At 37.5% G+C, this 21,078-nt stretch overlaps 1 protein-coding gene across 5 annotated transcripts in view; it reads left to right on the forward strand.

The window, feature by feature from the left end:
- ARHGEF7 (Rho guanine nucleotide exchange factor (GEF) 7) overlaps positions 1-21,078 on the forward strand; it is a 277,811-nt gene that overhangs the window by 114,712 nt on the left and 142,021 nt on the right. Inside the window, exon 3 of one of the 5 annotated variants that reach the window (XM_006883798.1) lies at positions 3,770-3,806. The exons of the other annotated variants lie outside the window; for them this stretch is intronic. Coding sequence (XP_006883860.1) covers positions 3,770-3,806 — 37 coding nt within the window. The remainder of the gene's footprint in view (positions 1-3,769; positions 3,807-21,078) is intronic. 5 annotated transcript variants of the gene reach the window in all.

Raw genomic sequence — 21,078 nt, forward strand, 5'->3', positions numbered from 1 at the left:
TAAGTTGCAAATAGAGCTACCATTTGACCCAACAATTCCACTAATGGGAATATACCCCAAAGAGATATTTGACATCCAAGCAGATATATGCACACCCATGTTTATCGCGGCTTTGTTCACAATAACAAGGAATTGGAAACAACCTAAGTGCCCATCAACAAATGAATGGATAGAGAAGCTGTGGTATATTCACACAATGGACTACTACGTACGCTGCATTGAAAAACAAAGAACTCATGCAATATTATTCAAAATGGGTGACTCTGGAGGACATTATGCTGAGTGAGGTATCTCAGTCACAAAAGAACAAATACTGCATGGTGCCCCTGTTGTAAAACAGGACTGACCTCGGGGTTGGGGGTAGACTGAGAAAGATGGGCTAAATTACGTATACTGCATTGAAACTGTTTAAAAGGGATATGTGATTAGGTATTTTTGTCATGCTAGGAGTCCAGAGCAAAGGCTGCATAGTAGAGTGGACCCTTGGGGGAGGGATTGTAAAACAAGGAAAGAATTTTTCTTTTACTTTTCCAAGAGGGTAGTGTACTAAGGGGGAGGATTGGGAGGGGAGAAAAGTGCAACAATGAATGAATGGAAATAAAAAAAAATAATTTTTTTTTCTTTTACTTTTCAAAGAGAAGTGCGAACTGGGGGGAGGGGTGGGCAGGGAGAAAATTGCAACAGTGAATGTATGGAAATCCAAAATCTCTCTAAACGTTCATTAAAATGAAATTTTTTTTTCCAAACCCCCCCCCAACTTTCATTTTCCAATAAAATTCTACTTTAAAAAAATGAAAATGATATTTAGTATAAACTATTTATAATATTTAGTAATGAACTTTTTTTTATTACTTTCATTTTTTCCTGAAACCCTTGGAACCATCTGGATTATTTTTATGGTGTTTATTTCCCCTCAGATTTTATATTCAGTACTACTCTGTCTTTTCTGATCACTTGAATGCCCTTTGAACATTTCTTGTCAAATGATGGAAGTCATATTTGTATCTCTTGGAGTAGTTCCTAATTGTGTATTTTATCATTAGGATAGCTTCAAGTCTTACTGATCATTGCTTATAAAATCCTTTTTTAAGCTGTTGCATTTTCTCTATCCCATTACTACTTCCCCAGAGTCTAGTGAAAGGGGAGGAGGAGTTCACCGCCTTACCGTCCCTGTCACCTTTTTAAAAATTCTTTCTGCATCCTAATATTACTGTTATTTTTAGTTTTCAGTATTATCTATATAATGACATGTTTCTGTGTATGTTGGTTTATTCTTTTTTTTGTTATTATTTCTTATTGTAAGTATATTTAGCACATTAGTGTAACATTTTTCACATGCTTCTTGTCTATTTAATAATTCATTAATCGTGATGTACAGCAGTCACTAATTTTGTTACCAACTTCAAATTCATTTTTTATTGTGATTTGAGTGAAAATTTACAAAACATGCAGGTTTTCATTCAGTCACTTGTACAATTTTCTTTTACAACATTAATGACAATACCTACAATTTAATCACATTTTGTTTCCTACTTCTCTGTAATTCTGCGTTCTGTTAATCTCTGACCTACCCCTTCCTTAGGACTTTATTTTTGGTCATATGCTGCTCTTTTGACTTTATGTGATGCTCTAAGGAGTCAGTACCTTCCAGGTGCTATTCGTAACTTTTTATAGGCCTCTCTATTGTTTGGCTGGAATTTGGGCTGCAGGGGTGAGTTTTGTTCAAGATTTGAAGCCTTTCTAAGGGCCATAGTCCTGGGAATTCCACCATTGTTTATTGGACCAATAAGGTTGTCTTTTTTTTTAATGTGTTTGTGGCTTTTCTTACATTTTCCTCCTGCTTGACACCATCTAGGTCTTCAGTCTTACTTAGGTCATGGAAGTTGAGGTTCACATTGTCCATTAGTCCTTTGCTTCAGTTAATTTTTACTTCGCTCTTCTTTGTTGCAGACATGGAGAGACCAGTTGCTGCACCTTCAATGGCTGCTCAGACACTTTTATAACTCCAGTTGCTACTTAGCTAGAGTAGGATGTAGAACGTTGTCTTTGTGGACTTTGTTATGCCAGTTGATCTTGATTCCTTCCCTGACTATGGTTCCAAGGCCCCAGAACCAGCAACTCATCGCTTATGGTTGTTTGGCTGTTAAGAAACTTACAAAGCATTACCTCTTGGTAGCTCTGCTATATACAAGGATGCATTTATAGTACTTAAGAATGTAGAAATATCTTTAGACTTAACTTCTATATGAAAGGGAGCTCTTGTAGCTAAGTGATAAGAAGGTTTGTGGTCAACCTAAAGGCATGTGGTATGAATCCACCAACTGCTCTGTAGGAAAAAGAGGGAAAGTCTGTTCTTATATGATTTATAGCCTCTGAAAACCCATTTAAGGGTCAGCTGTGAGCTGCTTTCCACCCATAGCACATAACACAGTAATGTATGTGAAAGGTGAATGTGCATATTTTTCCTTCCTATGTCTCATTTTATCCAGTTATTATTGTGTACAAATTTAATTGTGTAAATTCTACTAAGTAACTATATTAAAATTTCTAAACTTTGTCTGAAAATTCAGCTTCATATCAGCAATTAAAATATGATTACATAAATTTCACTTACTTTAGAACCAGTGGAAACTTTGGTCAGTAGACATACCAAGTTGTGAGTCTCTGGCATTACAAATCTACTAGCAGTCCTTTGGGAGAAAGAGGAAACTATACCCCTATCGTTGCAGTGTACAGCCTTGGAAACTGTGGAAGGCTGCTGAGTTAAAATTGACTTGACAGCTGTGGGTTTGAGTTTTTGAGTATAGAACCACTTGTTAGTGTGAAAAGTAACCACCAAATGTAATCACAAAAGCTTTGTTATTTGAAGACAGTGTTCCGAAACTCATACAAGAGGAAACATGAGCAGAGAAGTAGAAAGGAAGTTTTATCCAAAAATGAAAATAATTTTTACCTGAATACCTTTATCATCAGAATAAAGCTTACTCGTTCACCTTGTTCTCGCCCCCCACCCACCCCTTCTTCTTGTTAATTGCTATCATGTTGCTGCAGCTAAGTATGACCAGGGTGCTGTCAGCAGAAGCATACTGAGTAAATAATAGCTTCACATACTTTGGCATGTTGCTAGGAGAAGTTATTCCTTGGAGGACATTGTGCTTGGAAAAGTAGAGGGGCGGCCTCTGGGAAGAGGAAGACCCTCAACCAAGTAAATTGACATAGTGACTGCAGCAGTGGGCCTGAGTGTGTCAGAGATTATGAGGTTGGCATAGGATAGGACAGAGTTCAGATCTATTGTTCATAGGGTTGCCATAAGGCATACTTGACTTGATGGCACTGAACAGCAACAGCATACAGCAGAGCCAACAGTGGGCAATGCTTTGTAAGCTTTTAAATCATAATCAGACACCTAGAATTGTTAAGAATTAACATTCCTGTTTTTTCTGATCTTTGGATTAAATGATTTCTGTGTTGATGTTTCTCTGCTTTTCTCACAAAAAGTATGTTGGTTTTATTTGTTATTTGTCACTGCACTGAATTGTTGATGAGTCAGATTCCAACTACATTTTTTCCTCACAAATGTTCTAAAATGTGTTAGAACACTGATAATTTCTCCTCTCTTTTAGGGCTTTTATTTATTTATTTTTTTTGGTGTTTTTTTTTTTAACTTTGAAAGAATGGAAGATAAATATTTGTTTTCAGTCTATCATCTTGAAACAGATTTCTCAGAACTTGATTATTTTTAACCGTAGTCATCAAATACAAATTGTAGTTATTTTTCCCTCCCCCTCCACTTCCACCCCACCATTATATTAAAAAATGGAAGTTCATACAAAGCTAACATGAACTGCATTACATTCTGCATTGAAACATGATTACTAACAAATTGAAGGCATAAGGGCTAAATGGATCCTGAATTTTAGTGCTGTCAAGGATGTTTTAGGGGAATGGAAAGAACTGAAAGATGGAGTATATGACAGATGATAGTAAACTATTGTTCAGTCTTGTAAGTGACCTTGTTATGATACAGAAGTTAAGTCTTTATTCTTAGGAAGTGCATCTTGAACTATCTAGGAGTGTTATGATATTTTCAAGCTAATTTTAGATTGTTCAGAAGCAAGGATGTATGTGTATGTACATGTTTGTATATACCCAACAGATTCAATATGAACCTATATCAGTCTTCTGAGACTGTAAATTTCTTTGGAAAAAAAACCTGCCTTACAATTCTAATAGGGAGACTGGCCGATTTGAACCACTGACTTTTCAGTCCAACACACAGTGTACTACAATATTAGGGCTCTCTTTATAGACAGAAGAGACCAACAGATATAGAAAATCAGTAAATGATAGATATATGATATTTTGTATTGTTCTTGAAAGATTTTATAGGCTTGGGTATGCATATTAAAAATATATGAATCTGGGGGAGAAAAAAAGAAACATTATTATTATTGCAGTTATTATGTGCCATCAAGTTGCTTGAGACTCATAGTGACCCGGTCTATGTACAAAAGTTCTGAACCATGCTCTATTCTGAGCCACCCTTATTGTATCTGACACACCTCCCCTCTTTACCCTAGTCACTGAATCAATCCATCTCATCAAGTCTTCCTCACTTGCACTGACCCTCTAACCTCCCAAGCATGATGTCCCTCTCGAAGGACTGGTCCCTCCTTGAAACATGCCCAAAGTATGCCAGACACAGCTTCAGAATCCTTGCCTCCAAGGAGCAGCCTAGTCTTACCCTCTCCAGGACAAACCTGTTTTTTCTCCTAGTAGTTCATAGTGTATTCAATACTCTTCTCCAGCACCATAGCTCAAAGGCATCAATTCTTCTTCCATTCATCCTTATTTATTGTCCAACTTTTTGATGAATAGCAAGTAATTGCAAAGACCATGGCCTGGATCAGGCACACCTTAGTCTCCAGACTGACATCGTTGCTTTTCAGTACTCTGGAGAGGTCCCTAACAGCTGACCTTCCTAGTGCAATTTGTCTTCTGATTTCCTGGCTGCTGATATCACAAATGTTGATTGTGAAGCCAACCAAACTGAAACTGTTAACAATCTCAGTCTTTTCACTGTCTGTCGTTTCCAGTTGGCCAAGTGGTGAGAATCTTTGTTTACATGATGTTGAGTTTCAATCCATATTGAAGGCTGCAATCCTTGATTTTCTGCAGCATGTGCTTCAGGTTCTCCTCAGTTTCGGCAAGCAAAGTTGTGTCATTTGTATAGTGCAGGTTGTTGATGAGTCTTCCTCCAATCCTGATGCCACATTCTTCCTCATAGAGCCCTGCCTTCAGGATGATCTGTTCTGCATATAGATTGAAAAGGGATGGAGATAGGACACATCCATGGTGTACACCTTTCCTGATGTTGAACCATGTAGTGTTTCATTCATTGCTCTGTTCTGACAACTGCCTCCTTGTCCAAGTGCTTTTCCACAAAAGCACAGTCATGTTCTGGGATTATCATTCTTCTCAGAGTTAGCCAGTTTATTGTGATCCACACATGTATCTGCTAATCAATTTAGGTTTTTTTATGCATAAAAAAGTACACTATAGCAGGTAGTGATGCACAAGGAGAGACACAAAGGCAGCAATTTGCAGGGAGTGAACAGGACAGTAGGAATTTGAGTGAGAACTATTATAATAATTAGTTTGGGAGCCATAGGAACAGCTGACTGTGGCGGGACCCACCAGCTGAGCCAAGGTGAGAGCTGCCAGCCCCGCCCCAGGAGGAGCCACCAGCTGAGCTTTTTTGAGACCCACCCGCCAGGAGCAAGCAGGACAAAGGGAACTGGACTGAGTTTTCTTAGGCACCACCTGACCCAGAGACCTGCTGGATGAGAGCCACCAGACAAGAGTAGGACAGCTGGAATTTGAGTGAGGTCCCCACGTGAGCCCACCTGGACAGCTGGAATCTGAGTGATGTCACTGCACATGCCATGCCCTGCAGCTTTGCCTTCACGTCCAGTCAACTAACTTGCCTTTAATCTGGAGCGTCTTGGTCTGACTTAGCTGCAGCAAGAGGCTGCTCTCACGAGCCCTGAACTGAACATATCCTTGGGCAAGAAGTTCAGAGAGAAGCACAGGCAGGGTAGTAGCTCCACCCTATTCTAGAACAGTGACTTCATATCAAGAACCTGTTATCACCTCAGGCATGAAAAACTCTACCACAACAACAAGCACAAAGCAAGCTATCACCCCCAAAAGTGAAACAGTATCATTGAATTTCCTGAAGCCAGAAAGTCTGGTGGAACTTTCTGACACAGAATTTAAAAAAAAAAACCACAGTGATTTAGTATTTTGAATGGACGAAAGACAAACTTGAAGAATTATAGGACACTGCAAGCAAAAACCAGGAGGAGCTTAAAAAAAATACAAAACAATACAGATAAAACAACTGAGGCATTAGAGGCTCTGGAAAAACAAGAGACTGCAATCCAGAATATGAGGTCCAGTGTTTCAGATGACTGTCAATAGGATGGAGGAACACATGAATAAAGTTGAAGAGATGGAACACAGAACCAGTAAAATAGAAGATAAAATTGTCACCACTGATCTGCTAGAGCAAAAAGCAGAATCAAAAATGAAGGAAAAAAGAAGAAAACCTAAGAATAATGTGGGACACCATCAAAAGAAATAACATGCACATAATCGGAATATCAGAACAGGAAGAAGCAAGTAAAGGCACCAAAAAAATTGTGGAAGAATTACTAGAAGAAAACTTCCCAGGCATAATGAAGAAAGAGAATATATATAAAGAAGCTGAGCAACCACCATATAGAATAGACCCCAAAAGAAAAACACCGATATATATATCATAGTCAAATTTGCCAGAACCAAAGATAAGGAGAGAATCCGAAAACAGCAAGGGAGAAACAGAGTTAATCTATAAGGAGCGTTGTTGTTGTTATGTGCCGTTGAGTGGCTTGTGACTCATAGCGTCCCTGTGTACAGTAGGCCCTATGTACTGTTCTGTCCTGTGCCAATCACACTGTCTCTGACATTCCCATCTCGATTACCCCAGTCACTGAATCAATCCACCTCATAGAAGGTCTTCCCCTCCTGCGCTGTCCACCCTACCAGGCATGATGTCCCTCTCCAAGGACCAGTCCCTCCTTACAACATGTCCAAAGTATGTCAGATGGAGCCTCACAATCCTTACCCCCAAGGAGCCACCCGGTTTAACCCTTTCCAGGATGAATCTGTTTGTTTTCCTTGCAGTCCATGGTACATTCAATACTCTTCTCCAACACCACAGCTCAAAGGCATCAATTCTTTTTCTATTCTCCTTAGTCATTGTCCAACTCTCTGATGCATAACAAGTGATAGCAAAGACCATGGCCTGTATCAGATGCACCTTGGTCTCCAGAGTGACACTATTGTTCTTCAGTACACTGGAGAGGTCCCTAACAGCAGACTTTCCCATCACAATATATCTTTTAATTTCCTGGCTGCTGTTGCCAAGAGTGTTGACTGTGGAGCTAAGCAAACTAAAACTATGAACAATCTTAATCTCTTCACCATTTATTCTGATGCTGCCAATTGGTCCAGTGGTGAGAATCTTTGTCTTCTTGACATTGAGCCTCAATTCATATTGGAGGCTGCAGTCCTTGACCCTCTGCAGCAAGTGCTTCAGGTCCGGAGAGTAGATAAGATTAAGTTCTGATTTCTCAGCAGAAACCATGTGAACAAGAAGGCAGTGGAATGGCATATATCGAACACTCAACACAACTGTCAACCAAGAATACTGTACCCAGCAAAATTGTCCATCAGATATGAAAGAGAGATCAAGATATTCCCAGAAAACAGAACCTAAGAGAGTTTGTAAAAACAAGGCCAGCATTTCAGGAAACACTGACAGACGTCCTTCTTACAGAGGTGCCACAAAAAGCAGGATGGACCAAAGTAACTAATAACACCACCAAAAAGAACTCAACAAAAAGATAGTAATAAAACCTTGCCTCTCAATAATCACACAGAATGTAAATGGTATAAATGCACCACTGAAGAGAAAAAGAGTAACAAATTGGAAAAAAAAACCCCAAAATCCATTAATATGCTTTTTTACAAGAGACACACCTGAAAAATGAAGATAAAGACTAAAAAGAAAAGGGTGGGAAAAATATACCAAGCAAATGACAACCAGAAAAAAACAGGAGTAGCAATAATAATCTCTGATAAAATAAATTTTGCAAGAGACCTATACAAAGAAAACTACAGAGCATTTCTGAAAGACACGATAAAAGACCTAAAGAAATAGAAAAAATGTGCCCTTTACATGGATAGGAAGACTCAGTACAGTGAAAATGACAATCCTATCAAAGGCAATTTACATGTTCAGTGCAATCCCAATCCAGATACCAAATTCATTTTTCAAGGAGATTGAAATTATCAAATTTATTTGGAGAGATAAGAGATCCCAAATAATCAAAACACTTCTAAGAAACAAAAATGAGGTTGGAGGCATAATACTCCCTGACCTCAAAACCTACTACACAGCAGTGGTAACCAAAACAGCATGGTACTGGTACAGTGACAGGCACACAGACCAATGGAACAGAATTGAGAGCCCAGAAATAGACCCAGCTTTCTGTGGTCAACTGATATTCAACAAGGAAATCAAAGCTATCAAATGGGGAAATGATAACTTCTTCAACAAATGGTGCTTGCAAAACTGGACTTCACAGAATCCGTGTAATGCTGTATCCCTCGAGGATTTAAACTTATTGAAAAGCAAATAAAGTTATGGATTTGTAAAAAAAAAAAAACAAACTGGACTTCCACCTGCAAAAAGCTGAAACAGGATCCACATCTCACACCATTCACAAAAATCAACTCAAAGTGGATCAGAGACCTGGTAGGAAAGCCCCAAACCATAATGTTCATAAGAGACAAACTGGGATCAAGGTTAGAAGCACTAGTGCAAGGTATAAAGAGACTGCCAAATACAACCGGAAATGCACAATCTAAAGAGGATAAAATTGATGCTTGGGCCCTTCTCAAGATTAAATCTCTGAGCACATCAAAAACTTTCCAACAGAGTGAAAAGAAAACCTACAGACTGGGAACAAATATTTGGTAATACCATCTCAGACAAGAATCTTATAACAGAAGTTTACAGAATACTCCTGGGCCTCCACAAGAAAACTGATAACCCAATTACAAAATGGGCAAAACACATGGAAAGAAATTTTCACAGAGGAAGATACTCGAATGGCAAACAGACACGTGAAGAATTGCTCCAAATCACTGGCAATAACAGAGTTGCAAATCAAAACCACAATGGCGTACCATCTCACTCCTGTAAGAGTGCCAAAGTTTAACAGAGCAGCAAGTAATAGATGTTGGAGAGGATGTGGTGAGAAAGGAACTCTTATACATTGTTGGTGGGATTGTAAAATGGTGCAGCCATTCTGGAAGGCAGTTTGGCACTTCCTCAAAAAGTTGAACATAGAAATTCCATACGACCCAGCTATTACACAACTTGGAATATGCCCTGACAATATGAAAACTGAGGCACAAACTGAGATTTGTACACCAGTGTTCATAGCAGCATTATTCACCATCACAAGAACATGGAAACAGCCCAAATGTCCAGCCACAAATGAATGGATTGAGAAATTATGGTACATTCACACAATGGAATATGATGCAGCACGCAGGAGCAATAACTTTGTAAATTATTACCCACCTTGGGATGGACAGGAGAGCATTATGCTGGGTGAACTAACTTGGTCCCACAAAAGTAAGTATTGAATAAGACCGTTACTGTAGAATGAGTTTAAGGATCCAGGAGGGGTGGGAGAGGCTGGAAGCAGAGAGGTGTGGATGTGTAGGGGAAGAGGGAATTAACCATTGGGTTGTACAATTTGATGGGGTGGGAGCGGGGTTCTGGTGAGGGAAATGGAAAAAATTTGTTTAAATATGGATTACAATTTTGTAAATAAATTTAAAAAAATAAAATTACTTTAAAAACCCAACGAAAATGAAAAAAAGAAAAACAAACAAACCACAAAACAAAAACCCGAACAAAACCCCAAACTAAGTTGCACTGATGCTAGCTTTGTTTTATAAGCATATGAAAATTGATCAATAAATAAGAATGAAGAATTTTTTAAAAAGTCAATGCAAAAGCCATCACAAAGGACAAGGAAGGTAACTAATGTTTAAAGGGTAAGTGGAACAAAAGAACATAACAATAATAAATATCTATGCATCAAATGAAAGACCTGAAAAATATATAAAACAAATATTAACAAAACTGAGGAAGGAAATAGACTATACTTCTATAGAAGTTGGAAACTTTAATACAGCACTCTCAAGAAAAGATAGAACTACCAGAAAGAAAATCAACAAAGATGCTGAAGAATTAAAGCATACAATAAACCAACTTGATCTCATAGATATTTATAGGCTAATGCACCCCTCAGTGTGCATGGAAAGTTATCCAGAATAGATCACATTTTAGGTCACAAGGCAAGCATCAATGAATTAAAAAAAAAACATAGAAATAATAGTAAGCATCTTTTCAGACCACAGTGGTATAAAATTAGAAATTAATAATAAGAAGAGAAAGGAAAACCCAAACATTTAGAAGTTGTATAACACCTTGCTTGAACATGAGTGTGTACTAGAAGAAATAAAAAATGAAATTAAAATGTTTCTTGAAACAAATGTCAATAAAACCACCACTAACCAAAACATCTGTGAAATAACCAAAATAGTAATCAGAGGTCAATTTATAGCAATAAGCAAACACATAAAAAGGCAGGAAAAAAGCACCATTGACATGGTAACCCCAAATCTCCACCAAATTGAAAAAGAACAGCAAGAAAACCAGACACCCTCTAAGAAAGCTGAAATTATAAATATTAGAGCCAAAATAAATGAACAGAAGAACAATTGAAATCATCAACAAAACCAGGAGTTGATTCTCTGTAAAGAGCAATAAAATTGACAAACCGCTAGCAAAACTAACATAGGAAAAAGACACGAATAATCCAAATAAAAGATGAAACCGGCAATGTCACAACAGAACCAACTAAAATAAAAAGGCTAACATTAGAATATTATGGAAAATTACACTCAAAAAATATGAAAACCTAGAAGAAATGGACAAATACTTAGAAATTAATAACCTGCCTAAACTGGTATAAATCAAAATTGAACATCTGAATAGACCGATTAGAAAAGAACTTGAAAAGGTAATAAAACAACTTGCAGCCAAAAATACCCCTGGGCCAGATGGTTTTACAAGTGAATTTTATCAAACAGTCACGGAAGAACTGTCGCCAACTCTACACAAACTATTTCAGAAAATAGAAAGAGATGGATTTCTCCCAGACTCATATTCTATAAAGCAGACATACCCTTGTTACTAAAGCCAGGTAAAGACACCACCAAAATAGAACACTGTAGGCCAATAACTCTCATGAACATAGATGCAAAAATCCTGAATAAAATCCTGGCAATAGAATCCAACAATATACATCCAAGAATTCACTATGACCAAGTGGGATTCATAACAGGTATGAAAGGATAGCTCAACATATGTAAAACAATCAATGCAATTCATCACATTAACAAAGAGCAAGAACTACATGATCCTATCAATTGATGTAGAAAAGGCCTTTGACAAAATCCAGCACCTTTTCTGATTAAAACACTCAACAAAATAGGATTAGAGGAGAATTTCTTCAACATGGTAAAAAGTATATACACAATCCCAAGAGCCAACATTGTTCTCAATGGAGAGAGATTAAAGGTGTTCCCTTTGAGAACAGGAACTAGGCAAGGATGCCCACTATCCCTCTTCTATTCATTAGTGTATTGGAAGTCTTAGCGATAGCAGTAAGAAAAGAGAAGGAAATAAGAGGTATCCAAATTGACAAAAAGGAGGTGAAATTATCTCTGAATGCAGATGATATGATAGTATACTTAGAAAACCCTCAAGACTCAGCAAGAAAACTACTGGACATAGTTGACCCATTCAGCAAATTGGCAAGATACAAGGTCAACATACAAAAATAAATTGGATTTTTCTACAGTGATGGAGAGAATGCAGAACTGGAGCTAAAAAAACAATACCCTTCAAAGTAGCTAATCACAAGATTAAATACTTGGGAGTAAATCTAACCAGAAGTACAAAGGATCTATTTAAAGAAAATTACAAAACATTACTACAAGAAATAAAAAGAGGCCTGGAGAAATGGACGAATATACCTTGCTTATGGATAGGAGGACTCTCAGTATTGTGGAAATGGCAGTACTACCAAAGGCAATTTACATACACATTTAATGTAATCCCAGTAATTCCATTCTTCAATGAGATGGAAATGGCAGTCTCCAGTTTTACATGGAATGGAAAGAGGCCTTCAATAAGCAAAGAACTCCTTAAAAAGAGAAACAAGGTAGGAGGCGTCTTACTCCCTGATTTCAAATTCTACTACACTGCCCTGGTGGTCAAGACAGAGTGGTACTAGTACAATGACAGACACCTAGATCAATGGAATAGAATTGAGAACCCAGAAGTCAGCCCATCTACCTATGGTCAGCTGATTTTTTTACAAGGAGATGAAATCAATTAAGTAGGGAAATGACAGACTTTTTAACAAATGGTGTTGTCAAAATTTGAAAACTGTTTGCAGAAAACCCAAACAAGATGCACACCTCACTCCATATTCAAAAAGCAACTTATAGTGGATCAAGGAAGGACCTAAGACTAACACCAAGGACTATTAACTTCACTAAAGAAAAGCTTGGAAGAACTCTAGAAGCCCTAGTCCACAACATAAACAGTCTTCCAAGCATCCTGAGAAACCTACAACCAGGGGAGGATAAAAATATATGAATGTAACCTTCTAAGAATCAAAGCCCTGTGCACATCCAAAAACTTCTCCAACCAGTTTAAAAGGGAAGCCACAGACTGGGGGGAGGAGGGATATTTGGTAACAACATAACAGGTAAGGGACTTATATCTAGAATTTATCGAGCAACACAGTAAGAGAAAGGTAATGAACCCAGTTGAAAAATGGGCACAGGATATGAACAGCCACTTCATCAAAGGAGAAATTCAGATGGCGAACAAACTCAAGAAGAAATGTTCAAAATCCCTAGCTCTGAGAGACGCAAATCAATACAGCTATGAGATATCATCTCACCCCAGACAGAATAGCAAAATTTAACAGAACAGCAAACAGCAAATGCTGGTGAAGTTGTGGAGAAACTGGAAATCTTATTCACTGATGGTGAGAGTGTAAAATGGTACAGCCACTATGGAAGGCAGTAGGCACTTTCTTAAAAAGTTGCAAATAGAAATATCATTTGACCCAGCAATTCCAGTACACAGGGAATATACCCTCACAAAATCGTAACCACCACCTGGGCAGATTTATGCACACCTCATGCTTTTTGTGGCTTTGTTCACAATAGCAAAGAGGTGAAAACAACCCAAGTTCCCAACAACAAATGAATGGATAGAGAAGCTGTGGTATATTCACACAATGGAATACTATACTAATTGAAAAACAAGGAACTCAGGAATTATTTTACAAAATGGGTGACGTCGGAGGACGTTATACTGAGTGAAATATCTCAGTCAAAAAAGGACAAATACTGCAGAATGCCACTGTTTTGAAACAGGACTGACTTAGGGTTTGATGGGAAATTAAGAAAAGGAGGTAAATAATGTATACTACATTGAAACATGATGGAGAAAAATGTTTAGGAGGAATATATGATTAAGTATTATTGTCATGACAAGAGTCCAAATGAAAGCTGTATAGTGGAGTGAACTTTTTCTTAGTTTTCAAAAAGAAAAACAAATTGGGGAGAGGAGTGGGCACGGAGAAAAGTGTACAACAGTGAATGAATGGAAATCCAAAGTCTCTGTAAACTTTCATTAAAATTAATTAAATTGAAGATACACTGTATGTTAATTTAGTATGATTGATACTAGATAATGTGCCTAAATTTTTCTGTGAATTTGACTTAAGGATTTTTGAATAGAACTGCTTTTGTAGTTGGAGGGTATCTCTACTTGCCATGAATTTGAATGTTAATGTAGTGTGTATTCCACGTCTATATTTGCTATAAATGTTAATTTTTCATCTTTTGTTAGTCCACAAAAGGTGACGAATGGCTGCACATAATTTATTTTAGTTGGTTGTAGTATATTTTCAAATTCTTGTGATAGCAAGTTAGAATGGATTCATAGTTGATCCTCCAGTATGTTAATCCACACTTGAATATAAACTTGTAATCATTGATATGAAAAGTTTTTGAAATGCTAAGTCTGTACTCTGTATTGTGACAGAAACCACTTTTCTTTCTTTGAGTTTTTGCAACTTGGCTGACTACAAGTAGCTTTTAGTGAGATCCCTTCTTTGACATGCATGTCTCCCCTTCATGGCCTTATTTCATTTTTATTTCTCTATGCTGGTAGACGTGAGCTCTGGTGGCTGAGTGGTAAGGATTTGTGTTGCCAGTCCAAAGACATGTGTTTGAACCCACAAGCCACCCAGTGGGAGAAAGATGGACATTCTCCTCCCACATGATTAACCTCAGAAAACCTACTGGAGGGTCATAGTTGGATCATTTCCAACTTGCTGGTATGTAACAGCAACAGGCTGGAAGAAGCTTGTTGTGGTAAGCAATGTGAGTATTGTGGTATAGGGGCAAAAGCTTTGGTCTCATTATCAGATTCACCTCTGTTCAAAGTCTTGTTTTATCTTTCATCTTCATCTTTTTTCTTTTTTCAGTATATATCTAGGTTGATGAATAGAGAATAAAGCAGAACTTTCATTATCATTTGTTCTTGGTGACGTTCCTTCCTCATCCATACTTAATACCATCCCTATTTTTCCTGGAAATGGTACTCAGTTGTTATTTATCATGTAACTGTGTCCTGACCTCGTGTTTTGAGTATTGAGAAAGACAGTGAAATCCCTAAAGTTGAATAAAATTTATTTTTCATTTGAAAGTGGAAAAATTATTTTGAGCCGTACTGGGTAAAATTGTTGTGCATTGATGGAATCCATCATCTGACTTTAAATTTATCCCTGGAGTGTAGGAGTAGGTGGGATTAAATATAAAATTTACACAAGCCAAAAAAATGAAAATTTAGATTGTTTTCCACATCCTGAACAATATGGACCATTTGCATTAAACTTAAATAGCACAACTTATTTAAGATTCATTTTTACTCACTCTTGTTCTGAAGTCACAAACTTCATTTGACAATGTGCTAGAACAGAATTATATTTTTAAACTTAGAAAGCCATACTCCCAAACTGTGCCAAAAGTAAAAATTTCTTACGGCAAAATTAGTTACTTCTTAAACTGATGTGATTAGATACAGTTAGACTATTAAAGATATATTGAATTGAGAGTTTTCAGTTAATGTTACAACTGTAGAAGTTTCTCTCTTAGTATTACAGTGATACTGTTTTCCCTGGTATTTTCTCTTAGAATATACCTTGAGATGCTTGGGCTATGTGATTATTTGGGTATTAATCATTTTATATTTGCTTTTATGTCAGTTTTTCAAGGTATTTCAGAGTTTATTTTGGTAGTTTAGAATATACCTGAATTTTAGTGATTGCACCAGCAATATTCCCATTGCTGAGAATACTCAGGAAAGTGATGTGTGAAAGCAATTGTGATGCTGTAGAGATAAAGAAGCATATTTTTTATTGGATCCCATTTGTTTGCATTTGTCTAGTCTTGGTGATTGTCCTAATAGAGCTAGGAATCACTGCTTGATTTAAAATCAAGACAGGTGTGTGTCAGGGCTGTAACCTTTCTCTATATCTATTTGGTCTGTATGTTGAGCAAATATTTTCAGAAACTAGACTATATGAAGAATGTGGCATCAGGATTTAAGGAAGACTTAACAACCTGTGTTATTCAAATGGTACAACCTTGCTTGCTGAAAGTGAGGAGGACTTGTAGCTCTTGCTACAGAAGACCAAAGACTATAGACTTCAATGTAGAGAACTTCTGAAATCAAGAAAATGAAAATCCTCACCACTTAGCCAGTAGGCAACATTATGATAGATGGAGAAAAAGATTGAACTTGCCAAGAATTTCATCTTATTTCGATCTACAGTAAGTATCATTTGTACCAGCAGTCAAGATATCAAGACATATTACACGTGGAAAATCTGCTATCTGGAAAGTTTTCCAAAGTGTTAAAGAGCAGTAATGTCATTTTAAAGACTTAGGGGCATTTGATCCAAGCCATGAGTTTTTTTAACTACTTGATATGCGTCTGAAAGTTGTGGAGAGACTAAGAAAGACAGAAGAAGAATCAGTGCCTTAGAGGTGTGTTGGAGAAGGCTACAAACCAATGATTTCTTCTTTTGTTTTGTCAGTTTGAGTTGAGCTTCATTTGCTTGCAAAAGTTTTATTTGCCCTCTTTTGATGAAAAAAGATGTTCATTATAAGATGTATAACAATCTTATGTAGTAATTAAAGTTTTCTATTTTTATTATATGGTATATAAGAGATTTTAAATAGTTTGCTTTAATTTGTAAGCTAAAAGAATACAAATTCACTAATACCCTTTACTAAGGTTTTACATGGCTTCCTGTTATATTGGGGGACCTTGTCCACGTTCTTTGTTGGAGGTTGTATTAATACTTTAGAATGAATATCTCATCAATAACCTATGTAGTACAGATGACACAACCCTGTTTACTGAAGTTGATAAGGACCTGAAGGCTTGCTGCAGAAAGTCAAGGACTGTAGTCTTCAGTATGGATTGAAGCTCAACATCAAGAAGACAAAGATTCTTACCACTGGGCCAGTTGGCAGCATCATGATAGATTTTGGCACCAGCAGTCTGGAAATCAAAAGACAAATTGCACTGGGAAAATTTGCTCTCATGGACCTCTTCAGAGTACTGAGAATCAGCAATGTCAGTCAAGAGACTAAGGTGCACCTGATCCAGCCCATGGTCTTCGTAATTACTTGCTATACATTAGAGAGTTGGACAGTAACTAAGGATGACAGAAGAATTGATGCCTTTGAGTTGTAGTGCTGGAGAAGAGTCTTGAACAATTAATGAACTGCCAAGAAAATAAATAAATCTGCCTTGGGGAGAATGAAACTAAGTTTTCTCCTTGCAGGCTAGGATTTTGAAGCTCTGTCTCACATACTTTGGGCACTTGGCCAGGAGAGACTGGTCCTTGGAATAGGACATCATGACCAGAAGGATGGATGGATAGCATAGAAGAGGAATACTCTGGATGAGATGGATTGATAAAGTAACCAGGGCAATTGGGGTAACTGTGTCAGTGAGGCTAGCTTAGGACAAGGCAGGCTTCAGGGCTTTTGCACATAGGGTCACTAAGGGTTGGAAGCAACTTGATGGCATAAAACAACAACAACTAACTAACTACATTCAATATGTGATAACAATTTGATGAGAGAAAAGTAGAACATGAAAGTGGGACATAAATAGAGTAGGTCCTTTGGTAATTTAAAAAAATTTTTTTTCTTTCCTTCCCTTGTTCTCATTCCCTTTAATATGAGTTGGGCTGATGACTCATTTATACTAAATAAAGTAATGGGGTAACTTTTCCTATTACATTTTAAAGACGTTGTAGTTTCTTGCTTGCTTGATCTGTTTTGGATCATCCATATTATAAGAACATTTGGTAGGGGGCAGATACTCCTGCCAAAAACTACATGTTTGAGCCATCATAGAACCAGATCTTGAGCCAACTTGGAAGCAGGTCTTCGGCTTCAGTCAAGTTTGATGATTTTTATGTTGCTGATTTTTATGTAGCTCCAGCTGATACCTTGATTGCACACTCATGAAAGACCCTCAGCCAAACAAAACTGCTCCCAGCCTCCTGAAACACACCAACTGTGAAATAATATTTTCCGTTTTAAGACACTAGGTTTTAGAATAACTCGATATTTAGACATAGATAACTAATAAGCCTGTTGCATTCAAATCCATTGCAACTCATAGCTATCATATAGACAGAGTAGAACGGCTCCATAGGTTTTCCAGGACTGCCAAAAAAAAGAAGGAACTGTTGAAGTAAAAGAGATCAACAGAAGATTACAAAGGGCAGCAGAGAATAAAAGGAAAGTTTTATGAAAGAATGTGCAAAGACCTGGAGCTCGTAAACAAAAAAGGAAGAATACTCTCAGCATTTCTTAAAATCAAAGAACTGAAAAACAGATTCAACCCTCATGTTATAATACTGAAGGATGCCATGGTCAAAATCCTGATTGATCCAGGAAGTACCATCAAAGAAGATAGAGGGATACACTGAGTCATTGTACCAAAAAATAATTGTCTGTCACGTAACTGTTTTAGGAGGTAGCTTACACTCAAGAGCCAATGGTGATGAAAGAAGAAGTTCAAGCTATCCTGAAGGCATTAGTAAAAAAAATAAGGCCACAGGAATAAATATACCAAGTGACATGTTTCAGCAAACAGGTGCACCAAGCTGTGTTAGGAAATTTGGAAGATAACTACCTGTCCAGCTAACTGGAAGAGATCCATATTTTTTACCATTCTCAAAAAAGAGAATTTAACAATATATGGAAATTACTGTACAGTATTAATATAATATACAAGTAAACTTTTGCTGGAGAATATTTAAAAATGGCTGGAACAGTCCATCGACAGAACTGACAGAAATTAAGGCTGAATTTAGAAGAAGCCTTGGCACAAAGGATATCATTGCTGATGTCGGATGGATCTTGGTGGAAAACAATATAAGGATGTCTACTTGTGCTTTATTGACTTTGTAAAGGCATTTTGACTGGGTGGATCATTACAAATTATGGCTAACATAGAGAAGAATGGAAATCTCGGAACGCTTGATTGTACTCGTGTGAAACCTATAATAGATTTAGAAGCCAATGGTATCTCATTGTTGCTTTGATTTTCAGGAATATTTTGTGTGCGTGGGATATTAATGATATTGTTCGATACTGTTGGATCACTTTTCTTGGGAATAAGACCAAATATTTATCTCTTCGAATATATATGGAGAGAGAATACAACCCTAACACACTCCCTTCTCAATTTTAAAATGTGCGGTGTTCTGCTCCGTTTGTACAGCAACCTCCTGGTCCCGGTCCAGGTTCCACTTGAGCACAATTAAGTGCTGTGGAACTCCCATTCCTCTCAGCATTAGCCACTTGTTATGATCCACACAGTCAGGTGCCTTTGCATAGTCAAGTACAAATAGACATTCTTCTGGTGTTCCGTACTTGCAGCCAGGATCCATCTGACATCAGCAATAATATCCCTGGTGTCACGGCCTCTTCTAAATCCTGCTTGAACTTCTGGCATTTCCCTATGTATGTATTGTTCTAGCCATTTTTAAATGATCTTCAGCAGTATTTTGCTTTCATGTGGTATATATGCTGTTGTTTGTTAGTTTACACATTCAGTTGGATCACCTTTCTTGGGAATGGGAACAAATACAGACCTCTTCCAATCTGTTGTCCACAGTTAACACCCTTGGTACCAGAACTCAGGAAATAAGTAGACTCATTGTACTGGGGAAGTCTGCAGTTAGGAATCTCTCTAAATTATTGAGGAATGATGATATCAGTTTGAGGATCAAGGTGCGTCTCATTCAGGCCATAGTCTTTTTAATAATTTGCTATGCATCTGAGAATTGGACAGTGAATAAGGATGACAGAAGAATTATTGATGCCTTTGAGCTGTGGTGTTAGAGAAGAGAACTGAACATCTTATGAACAGCCAAGAGAACAATCAGATCCGTCTTAGAGAAGGTGCAGCTAGAGGTCTCTTTAGAGGTAAGAATGATGAGGCTTTGCTTATATACTTTGGGCATATTGCTAGGAGGAGCTATTCTTGGATAAGGACACGAAGCTGGGAAAAGGTGTGGGGTCAGTGAAGGAGAGGAAGACTCAACTAGGTGGATCGACACAGTGACTGCTGCAATCGGCTCTTGTGTGTCAGGGAAGTGTGACGATGGCACAAGATAGAATAGGGTTCATATCTTTTGTTCTTGGGGTCGCTATGAGTAGTATTCAGCTCATTGGCGTTTAACATCAGGTGAAGCGCTCTCCTCCTCTTCCCATGTTGTTGATAAATTCCTTTTATTTGCTTATGACTTTTGGTGACCCTAGGAGCAACAGATCAGAACCTTGTCCTATCATATGCCATCCTCACTATTTCTGATACACTTAACCCGTTGCTATAGTCACTATCCATTTTTTAGTGTTTTCTTTCACTGTCCACTTTTCCCAGGATGATTTCTTTTTCCAAGCACTGACAACTCCTGAGAACATGCCCGAAGTATGTAAGACTAATTTTCACCATCCTTGCCTCTAAGGTACAACATGGTTGTACCTCCAAAACAGAGTTTATTTTTTTTGTTTGTTTGTTTGTTAGTTCATGGGATAGACAGTACTCTAATGTCACAATTCAGAAACAACAATTTTTCTTTCTGTTATCCTTATTCATTGTCCGAATTTCAGAATGTAGGAAGTAATTGAAGAGAACATGGCTTGGATTAGGTATTCTTTAGTCTTTAAACTGACATCTTTGCTCTTTATCACTTTGGATAACAGTTTGATAGCAGATTTGCCCAGTATACCGTATCTTTTGATTTCTTGATTGTAGTTACCATGGGTGTTGATGGTGGATTCAGACGAAATGAAGTCATTTACAACCTCAGCTTTTCTCTGTTATGATGTTGTCTATTGGTCCAGTGGTGAGGAATTTTGTTTTCTTGATGTTAAGATGTAATCCATGCTGAAGACCTTCATCTTTGATCTTCTGCAGCATGTAAATGTTTCAAGTCTTGTTCAGTTTCAGCAAGCCAGATTGTAAAATCTACATGATGCACAAGCTGTTGATGAGCTCCTACATTTTTTTTTCTTTTCTTTTTTTTTGAGTTCCTACATTCTTGATGCCACATTTTTCTTCATATAGTCCAGCTTCTTGAATGGTTTGCCGAGCATTCAGGTTGAATAGATATTGAGAAAGGATACAACCTTGACACATGGCGGTATTCCTGTGTTCTGTTTGGACAGCATCTTTGTGGCCTAAGTATTAGTTTCTCATAA

Source organism: Elephantulus edwardii, unplaced genomic scaffold (assembly GCF_000299155.1).
Source record: "Elephantulus edwardii isolate Elephantulus edwardi_28Jun2011 unplaced genomic scaffold, EleEdw1.0 scaffold00030, whole genome shotgun sequence".
NCBI lineage: Eukaryota > Metazoa > Chordata > Mammalia > Macroscelidea > Macroscelididae > Elephantulus > Elephantulus edwardii.